Source organism: Scyliorhinus torazame, chromosome 11 (assembly GCF_047496885.1).
Source record: "Scyliorhinus torazame isolate Kashiwa2021f chromosome 11, sScyTor2.1, whole genome shotgun sequence".
Taxonomy (NCBI): domain Eukaryota; kingdom Metazoa; phylum Chordata; class Chondrichthyes; order Carcharhiniformes; family Scyliorhinidae; genus Scyliorhinus; species Scyliorhinus torazame.
This window is the reverse complement of record NC_092717.1, coordinates 222,755,200-222,774,568: the sequence shown is the minus strand read 5'-3', so window position 1 is coordinate 222,774,568 and position 19,369 is coordinate 222,755,200. Positions and strand designations below refer to the sequence as shown.

The following is a 19,369-nucleotide window of genomic DNA, read 5'->3' as shown; positions in this document are numbered from 1 at the left end:
CTAGGTACCGACTGTAAACCCCTACCACCATACGGCCCACTACTACCCTGCGGGTTCTTTTTTAACAAGGGGTGAATGTGGTGGTATGTATTAGGGGTATTAAGGTACCCTGTGATGCCGAGAGGCAATTGGTGGATAGACGCTGGATCCCGATTGGATCAGCCGCCTACTGGCTCCATCCAGTAAGGCGGAGTATAAGAGCGCGGGTTCTCCCAGCAGCCGCATTCTGTAACTGTGCTGCTGGGGAACAAGTCTGTGTAATAAAGCCATCGTTCGACTCCTTCTCATCTTGTCTCGTGAGTGATTGATTGTGCTACAGCCTCTTCATTGCTGAAGGAGGTGCTGTCAGCGGGAGGGCTGGAGAGGGGGCTGTATTTGGCGATCTATGGGAGGATCCTGGAGGAGGACAGGGTGTCTACGGAGGGGATTAAGGCAAAGTGGGAGGAGGAGCTGGGGGGTTTGGGGATGGAAATTGGATTTTGCTGTGGAGGGTAAATGCCTCAACCTCGTGTGCGAGGCTGGGGCTGATACAGTTGAAAGTCGTGCACAGTATGCACCTCACCAAATCACGAACAAAGAACAATAAACAAAGACAAGTACAGTACAGGAACAAGCCCTTCGGTCCTCCAAGCCGACCATGCTGCCCATCTAAACGAAAACCTTCTACACTTCCGGGGTCCGTATCCCTCTATTCCCATCCTATTCATGTATTTGTCAAGATGCCCCTTAAATGTCACTATCGTCCCTGCTTCCACCACCTTCTCCGGCAGCGAGTTCCAGGCACCCACTACCCTCTGTAAAAAAACCTGCTTCGTACATCTCCTCTAAACCTTGCCCCTCGCACCTTAAACCGATGCCTCCTAGTAATTGACCCCTTTACCCTGGGAAATGGGAAATAGTATCTGACTATCCACTCTGTCTATGCCCCTCATAATTTTGAAGACCTCTATCAGGTCACCCCTCAACCTCTGTCGTTCCAGTGAGAACAAACCGAGTTTATTCAACCTCTTATCCACAAAGATGAGCAGGCTATTTGAGGGGGTGGAGGATGTCTGTGAGCGATGTGGGAGGCGCCCCACAAACCATGTTCACATGTTTTGGTCCTGCCCAAAGCTGGAAAGATTTTGGAGGACGGTATGTAGCACAATCTCGGGGGTCTTTCATGTGGAGCTATATTCGGACCAGCCTGAGTTGCAGCCTGAGTAGCGGGGGGGCCGGATGTTTTAGCCTTCGCATCGCTGATCGCTCGTAGGCAGGTCCTGTTGGGGTGGATTTGTAGTGATATCCTGATTGCATTGTAATTTACCAACTGACCACGAAGAGTCTCAGTAATATATAAGTGAATGTTAGAGTCAGGTGACCTCAGACTGACTAGGGAGCTGAGAGGGAGGTTGCTTGTGCATGTTCAGACTGTTATTCATCTGTTGTTTTGTATACATCTGACCCACATAAATTACTTATAGCTTTAGCTACAAGTTTTCGGGTAATATAAATCAGGCCATCCGACAAGAACATTTCAGGGGTCAGTCTCTCCACCCTGTGCCTCCGTGTGGCGGGGGGATCTGCTGGAGGTTTTGACCCTGGAGAAGGTGAAGTTTGAGCTGGGGGGGGTCGCGAAGGAGGGGGTTCTATAATTCTTGGGGTTTGTTCATTCTGCAGTTGTAATATACCTTTAAGGGATAGTAGCATGACATCAGTGGAAGGAAGTGTGTCATGTGATCCAGTCTCCATTTCACTTTTGTCTTTAAGCAAAGCACACGCGCACACAAAGCTCTGCTACTGGTTCTTCAGCCTTTTTGATTTAACTCCAAAAACCTGACATCCAAAATCTTTCAATCGATCATAAATAAATGGCAGACCATCTTATTCTCTTTATAGGGGTGCAGAAAGGAGACAGGATTGCCATATACTTGCCAGTGATCCCAGAGCTGATATATGCAATGCTGGCGTGTGCGAGGATAGGAGCAATACACTCAGTGGTGGTACGTATGGAATGTCCAGCTGCTCAATGGGCAGTAAATTCTTTAAGTAAATACATCCCTGGTGAGGGGTTAAGAACCATTGCAAGATACTCCAGCAAGAATAGAAGATTAGCACTCTGGGGGTGGGGTTTGGCTTGACAGGCAAGACATAAAGGTGAAGCACCGTGCATCCCATTGGGTGGATGTAAATGAGCCCGTGACAAAAGCTCTCCCGGCGCCTTGGTCACCATTTAATCTGCAAACAACACCACTAAAAACAGACCATCTGGTCATTCAACTCATTTTCTTTTTACGGAGACAAGGTTGGCTGATGTGGTCGGCTACATTTAGTTCTCTGTTTCATTGACTGCAAAGCATTTTGTGACCCAACGTGGGGTTAGGACCTATCTGCCCATGCAATTTCATGGGGTCACAAGCCAGTGAGCGGTTATTTAAGAGCCAGTCAGGGGTCATGAGCCAGACAGGGGACATGAGCCAGTCAGGGGTCATGAGCCAGTCAGGGGTCATGAGTCAGTCAGGGGTCATGAGCCAGTCAGGGGTCATGAGCCAGTCAGGGGTCATGAGTCAGTCAGGGTCATGAGCCAGACAGGGATCATGAGCCAGTCAGGGGTCATGAGCCAGTCAGGGGTCATGAGTCAGTCAGGGTCATGAGCCAGACAGGGGTCATGCGCCAGACAGGGGGTCATGAGCCAGTTAGGTGTATGTGAATTTGACACCAACTTAAGATGGCAGTACTTAATATCATTGTCGAATAACCTATAGGAATCTCGAACTAAATCTTTTTTTATATTCAGAGTGTCCAATTCATTTTTTTTCCATTAAGGGGCAATTTAATGTGGCCAATCCACCTACCCTGCAAATCTTTGGGTTGTGGGGGCGAAACCCACGCAAACACGGGGAGAACGTGCAAACTCCACACGGACAGTGACCCAGAGCCGGGATTGAACCTGGGGCATCGGCGCTGTGAGGCAACAATGCTAACCATTGCACCACCGTGCTGCCCCCAAACAAAACCTTTATATGGGGCCCCTCAAAGAAAAACATTGCTTCAGTTTCTGGGGTATTGAGGTTAGGAAGGGTGCTGTACGTTCTTCATAAAACACCTTTTCAATGAAGAACTATTTTCTGACATCAATTATGGATTTGCAGCGGTGTTGTGCTTGCAATAAACTAATACAAGAGTCTTATAGCATTCATCTCAGGAGGTGCCCGGTTAATCGCCTAACAAGTGACTTAGCTTTACTGCTGGCGTGTTCTAACTGGCTCTTCAGTTGTGCAGGAAGGAAATTTGTGGAAATTTTACAAAATGTTGTGAAGTGAGGGGGCAAGTAAATGGGTTCTCATTGAACACATTCCCTAACCTCAAGGAATATTCAGCAGGTATGGCAACATCTGGGTGAGGGAAACTAGAGTCAACAAATCAGAGTAACCACCTTACATCAGAAGATATGAACTTGGATATGGCTTGAGCCACTTTATTTATTCTCATTGGCTATCACGGGCAATGTACTCATTAAAACTGATTAAAGCTTTGTGCTGATTAAACAAAGGAAGTCATTACAGCTGTTTTATGTGTTTGTTATTTAGTTTGCAGGTTTCTCAGCTGAGTCTCTATTTGAGAGAATTTTAGACTCCCAATGCATATTGCTGATTACTGCAGGTAAGAAGCCTCCCTGTTATTCCTGTATAATTATTCACTGTGCGCGCTGAAATCTCCCGACGTATTCTGGTGAATAGTTGTAACGGTTATGCCAGAAAGCTTTGAGCATCAGTATTAGAGAGCCGTGAGACTTCACCCTTCTGTTTTTTTTCTGTCATTTAGATGGCTTCTACAGAGGAGAAAAGCTTGTAAACCTAAAGCAGATCGCAGACGATGCTTTGGAGAAGTGCAAAGACAAGTGAGATTTCTGCCCGAGCACCTTTTCGAGCCTGAGCTCAAGTTACCTTTTGAGCGAAACAACAGTCAGCAAGACCCAGCACTCAGTCCAGGCTGAGCTTTGGCTGATGAAGAGAAGATGGCCCATGGCATGTTTTCCGACAACGGAAGGGGCTTGCCATTGGCCGCCAATGGGATTTTACAGTCCCGCCGATGTGCAGGGCATTTTGCGTGGCTCGCCCGTCCTGCCGCCTGGGGACCCACCTTGTGTGACAGGAAAGTCCTGACAACATGTCCATATCATTGGGAGCAGCTGGGAAAATAAATACCACCTTTGAAACCATGGGCAGTAAAGAGAGTGGCAATGGTGGAGCAGTGATTGTGGCAAAAATTCTCTGTTGGTTCACACTGGCGGATTCTCCGTCCCGCTGAGCTGAATGGAATTTTGGTGAGCGCCAAATTCTCCATTCTCTCTGACAGCGATGGCGGGGTGAATTCCCATTATCTAAGTCCTGCTACAAGTAGAACATATTGCGTTTAAAATACTCATTTACAAGTTAATTTATCATTTATTTCAGGGAGGATTTTGTCGTGAAAAAGTGCATTGTGGTGCAACACCTTGGTGACAAGGTGAAAAACAACCATGGTCAAATTTGCTGTAACATCCTGCAGGTGATTCAATTCAAGAATAACTTGGCTCATGGCTGCTGTCATATACTAATACCGGAAATGTTGGATAGGGAATACCCTGGGAGTTTAGATTTTCATTCTGGGTGGGATTGGTGATGTGATGAGAGATTCGTCCACTGACACCCAAAACCACTTGGAGGAAGCACGCCACCTGCTGGGTGCAGAGGTGGGATGGGTGGAGAGCCGGCCCCGGTGATATGGCACTTGGTACCAGCTGCAAGATAACAAAACACAAAATCGTCCTCTAGTCCTCTTCATCCCCCACACACCTTAATTCCCACACAGTTCCCAAGCCCCCTCCATGCCAACCAATGCCACCTCATGCCTCCTGCCCCATGACCTCTTAAATCCTCCATGCCAACCTCTGCCCCTCCACTAACCTCCATGGCCCATGAGAGTTCCTATATAATGCCAATCCCACCCCGCCTCCCCCCAACCAGCCATCCTTTACCCTTACACCCTCCATGTCAACTCACCCACTATCCACCATGGGCCAGGATCCATGCTAAGAGGAAATAAAATAATGTTCCAAGTGTCTATTCATGAGTTCACGATTTAACAAAAAGCACTCTCATTGATAAAAACCCATTCACTACAATTACATTTCTTCAGCCACTTAATTTATTTTAGCAACAAACATTTGCATTTGTAATCACAATTCAAAGACTTTATAAGCACTTGGAGTTGTCAATCAAAATGTGAACTGTCAGGCACCCCACTATGATAATGATAGGTTGTGAGATCTGTCATGCAGCCCAAATCCTATAATGATAACCCTTTGGTCAATGTCAACAGGCAGAGTGAAATGGCAAGCACTGATTTTTTTAAATCAGCAGGCTGTTTTTTTAAGAATTTGAAGGCCAGGAGATTTAAATCCCTTGATATCTTGACTGTTCCTATGAGCTTTGACATTTTCCTTAACAGCTGCTTTGGCAGCTTTACAGATCAATTGACTGTTTCTTTGACAGCTCCCTTGACAGTTACAATAAGGTTGTCAATTTAATTGAGCGTATTCATGGTGAGTAACTTGGAGGGGAACCTCCAGGTGGTGGGGTTCCTTTGTCCTGGATGGTGTTGAGCTTCTTGAGTTTGTTTGGAGCTGCATTCATCCAGGTAAGTGGAGAGTATTCCATTACACTCCCAAGATGGCGTTGGAGCATGGCGACTATGCGAGCTCTCTCACACAGATCCTCTTTCTAACCTTGTGTTACCCTATTACGTATTTATTGGCCTTGAAATGGGGTGCAGCTTCAGCAGAATTATATTGCGACTAAAAGGGTTAAATTATGGGGACAAGTTGCATGGACTACTCTTGTATTCCTTCAAGTATAAAGGATTATACTATGATATAAGGGTTTAGAACGATGAAAGAGTTTGATAGCATAGACAGAGAGAAATAGGGCGGGTTCAAATCGATATGACTCAAAACGAGGCAACTTAATGTGGGAACTTACAATTCAAAATTGAATTGAAACCGGTAACCTTTCATTTTTTTCCAGGTTTAAAATTGTGTTTGTCTCTGTCAGGGTAGGTCTTATGAGGAAAGGTTGAGGGAGCTAGGGCTTTTCTCATTGGAGCGAAGGAGGATGAGAGGCGACTTAATAGAGGTTTATAAGATGATGAGGGGGATAGGTAGAGTGGACGTTCAGAGACTATTTCCTCGGGTGGATGTAGCTGTTACAAGGGGGCGTAACTATAAGGTTCGGGGTGGGAGATACAGGAGGGATGTCCGAGGTAGGTTCTTTACTCAGAGAGTGGTTAGATCGTGGAATGGACTGCCTGCTGTGATCGTGGAGTCGGACACTTTAGGGACTTTCAAGCAGTTATTGGATAGGGACATGGAGCACATCAGAATGACAGGGAGTGGGATAGCTTGATCTTAGTTTCGGACAAAGCTCGGCACAACATCGAGGGCCGAAGGGTCTGTTCTGTGCTGTACTGTTCTATGTTCTATTCAATTTTTACACACATTCACATCTACTTTTAACAATCCAAAGGACAACTTACCTCTCCCCAAGGGTACTTGACCTCTTCCAAAGGTGTCCTTGAACCTATCAAAAGAGTACCCTACCTCTCCAAAGAACTCCACTAACTTGAAACTTTTCCCTGATAGATCTAAAGTGCGCAAGTTGAGTTTTGGACAACCCGTCAGCCAAATTTGGATATGGCTGAAAGCAGTTCCAAATGCATTCAAGGACCATGGATGTGAAAACTACAATCTGCTTCCGTTCCCCAGTCCCTGGAAAAAATGGTGGGCGCCAGTTCAGGTCGGGATGGCTGGAATCAGGGCTGTGGTGCCAAGTTGCCTCAGCTGGAGACCCCATTCTGGCTCTGCAAAAATTCCGGCCTTGGTTATCCAATTGTGGGTGTTAGAACCAGACCTGGTCCTGTTCTTGGCTGTCCTCTACAATACACAACAGGGAGCAAATGTTACTGCATCATGATGTTCAGATCAAATTTCCATTTCTAATCCTGGACCTAGTTGTTGCAGTCTGGTAACCAGGTAACCTGGTACAGACTGGGGATGAGTCAATAAAAATTTGGAATTAAAAGTTTGAAGATGATCATGAAACCATTGTCGATTGTCATAAAAAACATCTGATGTCCCTTAGGGAAGGAAATCTTTACCTGGTCTGGCCTACACGTGACTCCAGACCAGCAGCAATGTTAGTGACTCTTAAATGCCCTCAGGGATGGACAATAAATGCTGGCCCAGCCAGCGACGCCCACATCCCATGAACGAATAAAGAAATAAATGTTCTGTGATTTAAGCGGAAGCAAAATGGTAAGCTCTGAAATCTGTTAATGCACTAATTCCTTGTGATTTCCTCAAAGTTATTCTGGAACTGTGAAACAGATATGCGCTGGGATGTGCTAATGAAGGATGCCAGTGAGCAGTGTGAGCCAGAATGGGTTGATGCTGAACATCCACTCTTTATCCTCTATACAAGTGGGTCTACTGGGAAACCCAAGGTAAGTCTCCTATCTGCATGAGATCTTCCCCATTGGAGACCACAGGATGCCAATCGATAATATATAATTCTACCTTGCATTGTCACCATATTGAATACAAGACTGATTACTGTGTCACACCTACTATTTTAAACCATTCTTTCCCACAGCCGCGCATGGCTGACTTTTTTGACAGTCTGATCAGTAAGTTTGTGGATGACACCGAGGTTGGTGGAGTGGCAGATAGTGTTGAGAATTGTCAGAAGATACAGCAGGACATAGATTGGAGACTTGGGCAGAGAAATGGCAAATGGAGTTTAATTCGCACAAATGTGAGTTAATGCATTTTGATAGGTCTAACATAGAGGGGAAATATACCGTAAATGGTAAAACGCTTTGGAATATAGAAAGTCAGAGAGATCTGGGCGTGCATCTCCACAGATCTTTGAAGGTGGCAACACAAGTGGTCAAAGTAGTCAAGAAAGCATACGGAATGCCTGCCTTCATTGGACAGGGCACCGAGTATAAAAACTGGCAAGTAATGCTTAAGTTGTGTAGCACCTTGGTAAGGCCGCACTTAAAATATTGCACACAATTCTGGCCGCCACACTACCAGAAGGATGTGGAGGCTTTGGAGAGGGTGCAGAGGAGGAATACCAGGATGTTGCCTCGTATGGAGGGTGTTAGCTATGTGGAGAGGCTGAATAGACTCGGACTGTTTTCATTAGAAAGACGGAGGTTGAGGGGTGACCTGATAGACGTCTACAACATTATGAGGGGCATGGATAGAGTGGATGGGCAGGCACTCTTTCTCAGGGTGGAGGGGTCAGTCACCATGGGCCATAGGTTTAAGGTCCGTGGGACAAAGTTTAGAGGAGATGTGCAAGGCAGGTTTTTTACGCCGAGGGTGGTGAGTGCCTGGAGCGCGTTATCAGGGGAGGTTGTGAAAGCAGATACAATAACGGTGTTCAAAAGGCACCTTGACAAACACATGGATAGGATGGGTATAGAGGGATACGGCACAAGGATGTGCTGAGGGTTTTGGAAAAGGTTGGTATCATGACCGGTACAGGCTTGGAGGGCCGAAGGGCCTGTTCCTGTGCTGTATTGTTCTTTGTTCTTTACTTCCCTCAAACGTTCATTCCTCCTACAAGCTAAAACCCAACTTAATTCACCTCATCACCACTTCCTAATTTAGCTCTTCTTTATCACTGCTCATTTTAACCATGGTGGTTTTGTGCATTACAATCCTTAGTCGTTCCTGTATGGGAATGGTAGTGTAGTGATTTTGTTACTGGATTAGGAATCGTGAGGCCTGCACCCGTGATCTGGAGACATGAGTTGAAATCTCACCACGTCAGCTGGGAACTTAAATCAATTAAATAAATCTGGAATAGTAAAGTAAGTAAAGCGGCCATAGTCTCAGAGGACCATAGGCTGCTTTCCCCTTTGCGGGGGAGAGTTGACTGGTGGTGATTTAATCTGAGGATCACCACACCTCAGGCGAGGGGCAAGGTTGAGAAGGTGGGGCCTTCATGAATAACGTTATGGAATTGAGCCCGTGCTGTTGGCCTCGCTCTGCATCACAAACCAGCCGCCCAGCCAACTGAGCTAAACCTGGTAAATCTGGAATAATGAGCTAATGTCAGTAATGGTGACCACATATAACTATTGGATTGTCATAACAGCCCAAAGAGTTCACTTCAGGGAAGGACATTAACTGGTCTGGGCCTACATGTGACCTCAGGCCAATAGCACTGTGATTAACGCTCCACCTTCCACCCTCCACCTTCTTACGGGTAAGTAGGGATGGGCATTAAATGCTGGCCTATCTAATGAAACTCACATTCCATGAATGAATAAAAGTAGGTGGTCAGTAAATCCCATCTTGTTAATGCAATTTAATATGTTTTCACAAATAAATCTACTACAAAATTTGTACATTTGCAATTTCCTTCCTTTTCTATACCTCAATGACAGTAAGTATTTTATTTAGATCACCCTAACATTTAAGGTGATGTTTGTGAATTGTAAACGTTCCACGTTGTTGCAATCTCTATCTAGGACCGCAGACCCAAATTCTGAGAAGTTCCCAAACACTTAGGCACAGGAGCCTGGGGGTCGGGAGGAATGCGAACTGGCTTATTTACTGTAATTCTGTCAGAGGTTTCATCAATTCTTGCAGCTATTGAGTTATAATCTCCACAGCGAAGAATCACTGACTGCACATTGAGCCAGTGATAATTCAGGGCTAGTCACAGGGCAATAGCATGATTATTACTCAACGAGTCACCGTGAGGTGAACATTACTGATCTTTGCTTTTATTCTTGCTTTCTTTCTAGGGTGTACTGCACACTGTTGCGGGCTATCTGATTTACACTGCAATCAGTTTTAAATATGTGTTTGACTACCACGATGATGATGTGTATTGGTGCACGGCTGATATTGGATGGATTACTGGACACTCGTATGTAATCTATGGTCCACTGGCAAATGGTGCGACATGTGTTCTAGTGAGTAGAGACAATATTCTGTACACCTTCTGGAGTAGGGAAAATATCCTCAAAAGGTTCATGAAAAGAGTTCATGCAAATCTTGTTAAGGTAATGGGGGGATTTTCTGCTCCCGTTTTCAGACGGGGGCGGGTTTGGCGGCAGGAACACAAAATAATAATAGTCTTTATTAGTATCACAAGTAGGCTTACATTAACACTGCAATGAAGTTACTGTGAAAATCCCCCAGTCACCACATTCCGGCGCCTGTTCGGGTACACGGAGGGAGAATTCAGAATCTCCAAATTACCCAACAGCAAGTCTTTCGGGACTTGTGGGAGGGAACCCACGCATTGTAACTGTGAGTGGGGTGAGTTAAATCGCCTCCTTGGGCTCTGGTGATCAGTGCCCAGTACATCAGTGCCGGTAGATTTATGGGATGAAATAGCACTGAAGGAGGTACTCTACATCTCCCATGAAAACAAAATTAAACATTTTTTAATTGTTAAAAACCAGTTCAAAATTGTCAAAAACCAGCACAACTGACACTGGTGGCTCCGATACACGTGACCAGTTCAAACAGGTGTTGCAGATGCCAATCATTTCCAAGTTTGACCTCTTGTTTCTTAAGAGTGCTCCAGCAGTTTGTAAAGAGATGCAGAGCATGCACAGACTAATCCTAGGGCTGCCTGAAAAGTGCATCCTGTGGAACCTGGATGTCAGTGGAGGAGCTGCGGTATGGAGGGGCAAGATTTAGAGTAGATGTACGAGGCAAGTTTTTTACGCAGAGGGTAGTGGGTGCCTGGAACTCGCTACCGGAGGAGGTAGTGGAAGCAGGGACGATAGGGACATTTAAGGGGCATCTTGACAAATATATGAATAGGATGGGAATAGAAGGATACGGACCCAGGAAGTGTAGAAGATTGTAGTTTAGTCGGGCAGCATGGTCGGCACGGGCTTGGAGGGCCGAAGGGCCTGTTCCTGTGCTGGACATTTCTTTGTTCTTTGTTCTTTGTTCTTCCCACAATCCTCAATTTTCAACTGCTGCCTGTCTGTACTTCAGGTGAGAAACATTAGTTGAAAATGGCCGCCATCATTCAGAAGGACTGTTGGGGAAGTCTGAGGCAACACCCCAATGTGTGCCGTATCCTCTTTAATTAAATTCCTATGAAATTAAATTTTAAATTAAATTTCTATATAGAATATAATGAATCCATAGAATCCCTACAGTGTAGAAGGAGGTAATTCGGCCTACCGAGTCCGCACCGACCTTTGGAAAGAGCACCCTAACGAGTCTCACTTCCCCGCCCAATCCCCATAACCTTTAATCTCACCTAACCTGTGCATCTTTGGAACACTAAGAGGCAACTTGGCCAATCCACCTAACCTGCACATCTTTATGCTTCATTTCTTTTAAATAATAGAAACTGTTTTATTAACTGCCTTATCGCATCTTCCGACCATAAAAAGTCAGACAAGGAACAGGGGAACATTAAAGAATATGTGATATAATAGCAAAATTCTGCAGATGCTGGAAATTTGAAAAACAAAACCGGAAAGTGCTGTAAAATCTCCTCGGCATCTGTGAAAAGAGAGACAGAATTAACGCTTCGAATTCAACGTGCCCCCTCTCTGAGGAAGAGTCAGATTGGGCTCCAACATTGGCCGGGGTTTTCCTGCGGCAGATGCGGCAAGCCATTGGCTGCTTGCGGGATCTTCCAGTCCTGCAGAAGTCGACGGGAGGCCTTCGCAATAACAGAGTCAGTAACAGCGTCGCATTTATCTTTTTCATCTCCTTGGATCTCTCTGTGCCGCACCCAATTGTTTGAGAGACAGCGAGAGAACAGGCAGCCAGCCTGATCCCAGTGTTTGGCAAATCAGCTCCTAAATCACAGAATAACACAGTGCAGAAGAGGCCAATCGACCCATCGGGTCTGAACCGACCCATGAAAAGCACCTGACCTACCTACCTAATCCCCTTTGCCAGCACTTGGCCCATAGCCTTGAATGTTATGACGTGCCAAAATATGCAGAGCTACATGAGAAGATGTGCTGGTAAAAAGGGAGAAGGTGCTTCGCCTTACACTTTTCCCTCCAAATCTGTGAGTGTCGCTGGCGAGGCCAACATTTTGCCCATCCTTACTGCCTGGAGTCTGGAGCTACCCCAGGAGCCTAGCAACAAAACTGAAGGACAGAGCTGGCAGATTTGAGAAAGATAAAAATGTATAGTGCATGAATTTACATTTTCAGTAACTTTCTTTCCATTTCAGTTTGAAGGTCTGCTGCTGTATCCACATGTTGGGAGACTGTATGAAATGATTGAAAAGTACAAAGTGACAAAGCTCTACACAGCGCCCACAGTCATTAGAATGCTCATGAAGTTTGGAGAGGAACCTGTGAGAAAGTAAGAAAGTTAGAAATGGGATTTGAAATATCCACTTGTGTGTATGATACATTTACCTCGAGCAGTAAAATAAAGTTTCCAAGTAGTGTCATTGGGTTAAAGGTTAAAGTGTTCTCAGGACCCATGCCCTCGGTTATTGTCATTTTCATGGTTTAGAGTACTTTGTCGGCTGATCGAATGAAGGGAGATGGTGCCGTAGTGGTAATGTCACCGGGCTTGTAATCTAGAGCAGTGATTGTCAAACTCAGGGGCGCGACCCGCGGGTGGGTCGTGGGCGGGTGCCGGGAGGGTCGCAGAGCCGTCCTTCGCGGCGCTCCCGATCGCGCAAATCTGAGCGCAGCAGCCGGCTTTTCATAACGCCGGCTGCAAGCGGCCTTCAAAATGGCCACGAACATGTAAAAAAAAAATGCAGCCGCATTGCGCATGCACGCCTGATCATCGGTGCGCATGCGCATAACCGGTGATCGGGCACGCATGTGTAGTGCGGCCACTTTTTCTTTTTAAATGGTCGCAGCTTTTTGTTTTCCAAGTTCGGGGGGGGGGGGGGGGCGGTTTATTCATTTCATTCATTGAATTTTTATTTTGTTCATTTATTTTATTCATTTTATTTTTATTTTCTTTTACAAGTTCGGGGGGGGGGGTTTATTTGATAAAATTTTACAGGAAAAAATGCACAACTTTAGGCAGATGGAGACTCCATACTTTCCGACACCGGAAGGCTTCACCTTCATCCAACAGGTTCCATTGGAGGAGCGTGTACGAGGGCCAAAGGGCCAAAATCATTTCCTCCATTTTTGTCAGCAGCAAACAAGGTAAGGGAAAATGGTGGGTCGCGCAGGTCGGCGGGCGTGGGTCGCAAAGGTCGGCCGGCATGGGTCACGAAGGTCGGCCAGGTTGGGTCCCGAAGGTTGGCTGGTTGGTAAAAATGCGTACCCGGAAAAAAAGTTTGAAGAACACTGATCTAGAGGCCCAGCCTAATGTTCAGGGGACACAGGTTTAAACCGCACCATGGCAGCTGATGGAATTTGGATTCAATGAATAAAATCTGGAATATAAAGCTAGTCTCAGCAATGGTTGACCAGCAATTGTCATAAAAACCCATCTGGTCCCAACGATGTCTCCTTGAGGAAGGAAATCTGCTGTCCTCATCTGGTCTGGCCTACGTGACTGCAGACCCACACAGCAACTCTTAACTGCCCTCTGAAATGGCCGAGCGAGTCATTCAGACCAAGGGGCAATTAGGGATGGGCAACAAAGGATGGGCCTGGCCAGCGATGCCCACATCCCGTGAATAAAAATAAAGGGCTCTTGTATTCTCCCTTCACTGTGTGTGCAGCATGAACACTATGATGGAGTGGCTGAGCCCAACGTCCTGTTTCAGGTTGACGGTGGATATTTGTATTGGATCTCTCTAAAGCCTTGTTTTATTTTAAATAACCATTGCAATTTCCATAAGTAAATTAACTGTTCATGATGATGATGATGCTGTTTTCCAAGCTTCGGTTTCAGTGGGGGAGGGGTTCATCAAGGTTCTAAAAACTCTGATGCTTTCTAAGAACAAGCTCGAGTGCCGTCAGGTCTACAACAGCGGCCCTGTTGGGGGTCGCTATTTTAGCGGCCGTCTCTATTTCTTTCTTGATGTGGAGATGCGGGCGTTGGACTGGGGTGAGCATAGTAAGAAGTCTTACAACACCAGGTTAAAGTCCAACAGGTTTGTTTCAAATCACTAGTTTTCGGAACACTGCTCCTTCCTCAGGTGAATGAAGGGGTATGTTCCAGAAACATATATATAGACAAAGTCAAAGATGCAAGACAATGCTTTGAATGTGAGCATTTGCAGGTATTAATTAAGACTTAATTACCTGCAAATGCTCGCATTCAAAGCATTGTCTTGCATCTTTGACTTTGTCTATATATATGTTTCTGGAACATACCCCTTCATTCACCTGAAGAAGGAGCAGTGCTCCGAAAGCTAGTGATTCTAAAACAAACCTGTTGGACTTTAACCTGGTGTTGTAAGACTTCTTACATTTTCTTTCTCAGTGGTCTGTCTGCAATTAAGAAGAATTGCTACGCTTTTCAGTCTTCCTCTCTCCTTTTGACCACTCTTCGCCTTTTCATTTGCTCTTCCTTCCTTTTCCCCCCAACCTTCCCCCTTCCTCTCCTCGCAGAGGTACTGAGATTGCCAAACCAGCTCATCCAAGTGAGCTGAGGCAGTGGGTGGCAAGAGGCTACTCCACTAAGAGGGCATCTCGGTGAGCTTATGTAAATGTCCTTACACGTTTTGTTTTCCTCAGCAGAAATCGCTGCTTGGTAATCGGCTGTGGGAATCCTGATTTCGACCCATGAGAAATCTCTCAAGTGTTTGTTTTTTTGTCAGGCTGCCACTGGCCAACAATTTCAGAACCTGTGCAGTTTGTGTACAAGAGAGGTTAAAGATATTCCAGTAAGCTAAAAGATACTTTTGTAACAACTATTTAGCAATTTTGTTTTTATCATAATTACCATTTGTTAACAAATTCTGACATCTCTTAGAAACATGTTTGATGCCACCAAAAGTGGCTTTGTGCAATATGAAGATCGGCACTACAAAGCTGAAGTTTAGTCCTGATATTTATTATTTGTGAGGAGAACATTTAAAACAAACACCCTGGCCCATTAAAATAATTTATAAAGTTCTGAAGTTATACCTAAAAAGTGAATCCCATCTTTCCATTTCAGCGCTGGCTGACTGACCCTGTTTTTAATTCCCAATGTTTTCTTTCCCCTCTATTGCAGACTTTGCACGAATATCGTAAACAGCTGATGAAAGGGTATTTAAAACATTAACTTGTCTTTTCTCTTTCAGTTTCAGATGGACCTTCGGATTACCAGTATTTTGATGTTTTGTTTAAGTTTCCAGTTGAAGGTTTTTTTTTTACCCCACCTCCTCCTATGAAATCCCTGTTGTATCGCAGCTTATATTTTTGGGTGTTTTGCATGATTTACAAATCCTTCCTTCCCCTCCGTCAGAAGTTCTTTTTCTCTTGACTGCTTCAGGTTCAATCTCAGGTCTTTGAAGATCCTGGGCTGTGCTGGAGAGCCCATTAACCCAGAGGCCTGGACGTGGTATTATAACGTCATCGGGAATGGGCAGTGTCCCATCATAGATACCTTTTGGCAGACTGAAACGGTAAGCATTCCTGTTAAAGAGCTATCCTTAGAGTTACTTTTAAGAAGGAAGGGACTCAAAAAGAGTGGCATGGTTTTTTCATCCCTGTGATGTGGCATTCAAGGAAGGCAGGGCATTTCGTTCTGACATGACTGCATCCTCGGAACCGAAACTGTTGTGGAATAAGTGACTTTGTTTGCTGGATTCCCTGCCTATTGACTGTGAGTTAATGCAACATTATGGATAGTGTCAGGGACATCACCAATGTTTAAAGATTTCCATTCCTGGCCTCGAGGTTTGCTCGTGTCACACGGGAGGGTTTAAATAGTATGGCAGGGGGGTGGGTACCGGAGCAATAGGTCAGAAGGTGAAAAAATTGAGGGAGAACTAGGAAATAGGGCCACTATGGCTCTGAGGAAGTGCAGGCAGGGAGATGTTGCTGAAAACAGCAGGACTGGTGGCCTGAAATGAAATGAAAACCGTTTATTGTCACAAGTAGGCTTCAAATGAAGTTACTGTGAAAAGCTCCTAGTTGCCACATTCTGGCACCTGTTCAGGGAGGCTGGTACGGGAATTGAACCGTGCTGCTGGCCTGCCTTGGTCTGCTTTAAAACCCAGCTCTTTAGCCCTGTGCTAAACCAGCCCCAAAGTGCATATGTTTTAATGCAAGAAGTATAACAGGTAAGGCAGATGAACTTAGAGCTTAGATTAGTACTTGGAACTGTGATGTTGTTGCCATTACAGAGACCTGGTTGAGGGAAGGACAGGATTGGCTGCGAAACATTCCAGGATTTAGATGTTTCAGGCGGGATAGAGGGGGAGGTAAAAGGGGTGGAGGAGTTGAGCTCCTGGTTAGGGAGGATATCACAGCTGTACTGCGGGAGGACACCTCAGAGGGCAACGAGGCTATATGGGTAGAGATCAGGAATAAGAAGGGTGCAGTCACAATGTTGGGGGTTTATTACAGGCCTCCCAACAGCCAGCGGGAGATAGAGGAGCAGATAGGTAGACAGATTTTGGAAAGGAGTAAAAGCAACAGGGTTGTTGTGATGGGAGATTTTAACTTCCCCAATATTGACTGGGACTCACTTAGTGCTAGGGGCTTGGACGGGCAGAGTTTGTAAGGAGCATCCAGGAGGGCTTCTTAAAACAATATGTAGATAGCCCAACTAGGGAAGGGGCTGTACTGGACCTGGTATTGGGGAATGAACCCGGCCAGGTGGTAGAAGTTTCAGTAGGGGAGCATTTCGGTAACAGTGACCACAATTCAGTAAGTTTTAAAGTGCTGGTGGACAAGGATAAGAGTGGTCCTGGGGTGAATGTGTTAAATTGGGGGAAGGCTAATTGTAACAATATTAGGCGGGAACTGAAGAACATAGATTGGGGGCGGATGTTTGAGGGTAAATCAACATCTGACATGTGGGAGGCTTTCAAATGTCAGTTGAAAGGAATTCAGGACCGGCATGTTCCTGTGCGGAAGAAGGATAAATATGGCAAATTTCACGATCCTTGGATAATGAGGGATATTGTAGGCCTCGTCAAAAAGAAAAAGGAGGCATTTGTCAGGGCTAGAAGGCTGGGAACAGACAAAGCCTGTGTGGAATATAAGGAAAGTAGGAAGGAACTTAAGCATAAGCAAGAAATCAGGAGGGCTAAAAGGGTCACGAATAGTTATTGGCAAATAGGCTTAAGGAAAATCCCAAGGTTTTTTTTATTTAATAAACATTTTATTGAGGTATTTTTGGTTTTACAACAACAAAATAAACAATGTACATGAAACTATAAACATAGTGCAAAAGCCGTCTCCCTCCCTTACAGGTCCCACCTTTATTAACCCCCTACTCTAAGCTAAACTAACCCCCCCCCCCTTCTGCTGACGATTAATTTTCCGCAAAGAAGTCGATGAACGGCTGCCACCTCCGGGCGAACCCTAACATTGACCCTCTCATGGCGAACTTGATTTTCCCCAAACAGAGAAAGCTAGCCATGTCAGATAGCCAGGTTTCCGACTTCGGGGGCTTTGTGTCCCTCCATGCTTATAATATCCGTCTCCGGGCTACCAGGGAAGCAAAGGCCAGAACGTCTGCCTCTTTCTCCTCCTGGATTCCCGGATCTTCCGACACCACGAAAATCGCCACCTCTGGACTCGGTGCCACCCTTGATTTTAGCACCTTGGACATGACATCCGCAAACCCCTGCTAAAATCCCCTAAGCTTTGCATATGTCCAGAACATATGGACATGGTTCGCTGGCCCACCCGCACACTTTGCACACCTGTCTTCCACCCCAAATAATCTGCTCATCTGGGCCACTGTCATGTGTGCCCGGTGAACAACCTTAAATTGTATCAGGCTGAGCCTGGCACATGTTGCGGACGCGTTGATTCTACTCAACGCGTCTGCCCATAGACCATCCTCTATCTCACCTACCAACTCCTCTTCCCACTTGCGCTTCAGCTCCTCGGTCTGCATCTCCTCTGACCCCATAAGTTCCTTGTAAATGTCAGAGACGCTCCCTTCTCCCACCCACCCTCTGGAAACTACACTATCCTGTATCCCTCTTGGTGGTAGGAGCGGGAAGGCTGAAACCTGTCTACGTAGGAAGTCCCGCACCTGCAGATACCTGAATTTGTTTCCTCTCGCCAATCCAAACTTCTCCTCCAACGCCCTCATACTCAGAAAGCTCCCCTCTATAAACATATCCCACATCCTCTCAATCCCTGCTCTCTGCCATCTCCGAAACCCCCCACCCATACTTTCCGGGGCAAACTGGTGATTAATACAGATTGGAGACCAAACCGATGCTCCCTCTGCTCCCACATGTCTCCTCCACTGCCCCCAGGCTCTCAGGGTTGCCACCACCTCGGGGCTGGTGGAGTACCGTGCTGGCGGGAACGGCAGAGGCGCCGTTACCAACGCCCCCAAACTGGTGCCCTTGCATGAAGCCGCCTCCATACGCTCCCATGCTGACCCTCCCCCTACCACCCACTTCCTGAACATGGCTATATTTGCCGCCCAATAGTAGTTACTGAAGTTTGGCAGCGCCAGCTCGCCCTCTCTCTGGCTCCGCTCAAGCATCACCTTCCTTACTCGCAGGGTCTTGCCCGCCCATACACAGCCAGTGATCACCTTGTTGACCCGTTTAAAAAAGGAACGTGGAATAAAGATGGGGAGACACTAAAGCACAAACAGGAATCTCGGGAGGACCGTCATCTTCACCGTCTGCATCCTCCCAGCCAGTGACAACGGAAGCGCGCCCCATCTCCGTAAATCGTCCTTCATTAGGTCTACTAGTCGGGCCAGATTTAGTTTGTGCAGCCGTTCCCATTCCCATGCCACTTGGATGCCTAGATACCTAAAGCTGCCCCCTTCTACTCCGAACGGCAGCTTCCCCAATCGCCTCTCCTGTCCCCTCGCCTGGACTGCAATCATCTCACTTCAGGATCAGCGAAATCGTGGCCTGTGACATCGTCGGGGGAAGCACCCCTCTCTCCCTTGCCTCATTGAATGTCCTCATCAACAACTGTCCAAATATCCCAGAGAACTTTTTGTAGAACTCCACTGGGTACCCGTCCGGCCCCGGGGCTTTATCCGACTGCATGGCCTTCAGACCCTCCGCCATCTCTTCCAACCCGATCGGGGCCCCCAGCCTTTCTACCAGCTCCCCGTCCACCTTCAGGAAGTTCAGCCCCCCACGGAAGTGCCTCATCCCCTCCAGCCCCGTTAGGGGTTCCAACCTGTACAGCCTACTATAAAACTCCTTAAACGCCTTTACACCCCTGCTGAGTCTCACACCAGGTTCCCGTCTCCATCCTTCACTTT

General features: G+C 46.3%; 1 protein-coding gene across 1 annotated transcript in view; it reads left to right on the top strand.

The window, feature by feature from the left end:
• The window catches only part of LOC140385809 (acetyl-coenzyme A synthetase, cytoplasmic-like), a 313,536-nt gene that overhangs the window by 269,132 nt on the left and 25,035 nt on the right, over positions 1-19,369 (top strand). The window contains exons 4-11 of the mRNA XM_072468356.1: positions 1,879-1,982; positions 3,570-3,642; positions 3,805-3,880; positions 4,437-4,530; positions 7,384-7,521; positions 9,844-10,014; positions 12,264-12,397; positions 15,437-15,569. Coding sequence (XP_072324457.1) covers positions 1,879-1,982; positions 3,570-3,642; positions 3,805-3,880; positions 4,437-4,530; positions 7,384-7,521; positions 9,844-10,014; positions 12,264-12,397; positions 15,437-15,569 — 923 coding nt within the window. The remainder of the gene's footprint in view (positions 1-1,878; positions 1,983-3,569; positions 3,643-3,804; positions 3,881-4,436; positions 4,531-7,383; positions 7,522-9,843; positions 10,015-12,263; positions 12,398-15,436; positions 15,570-19,369) is intronic.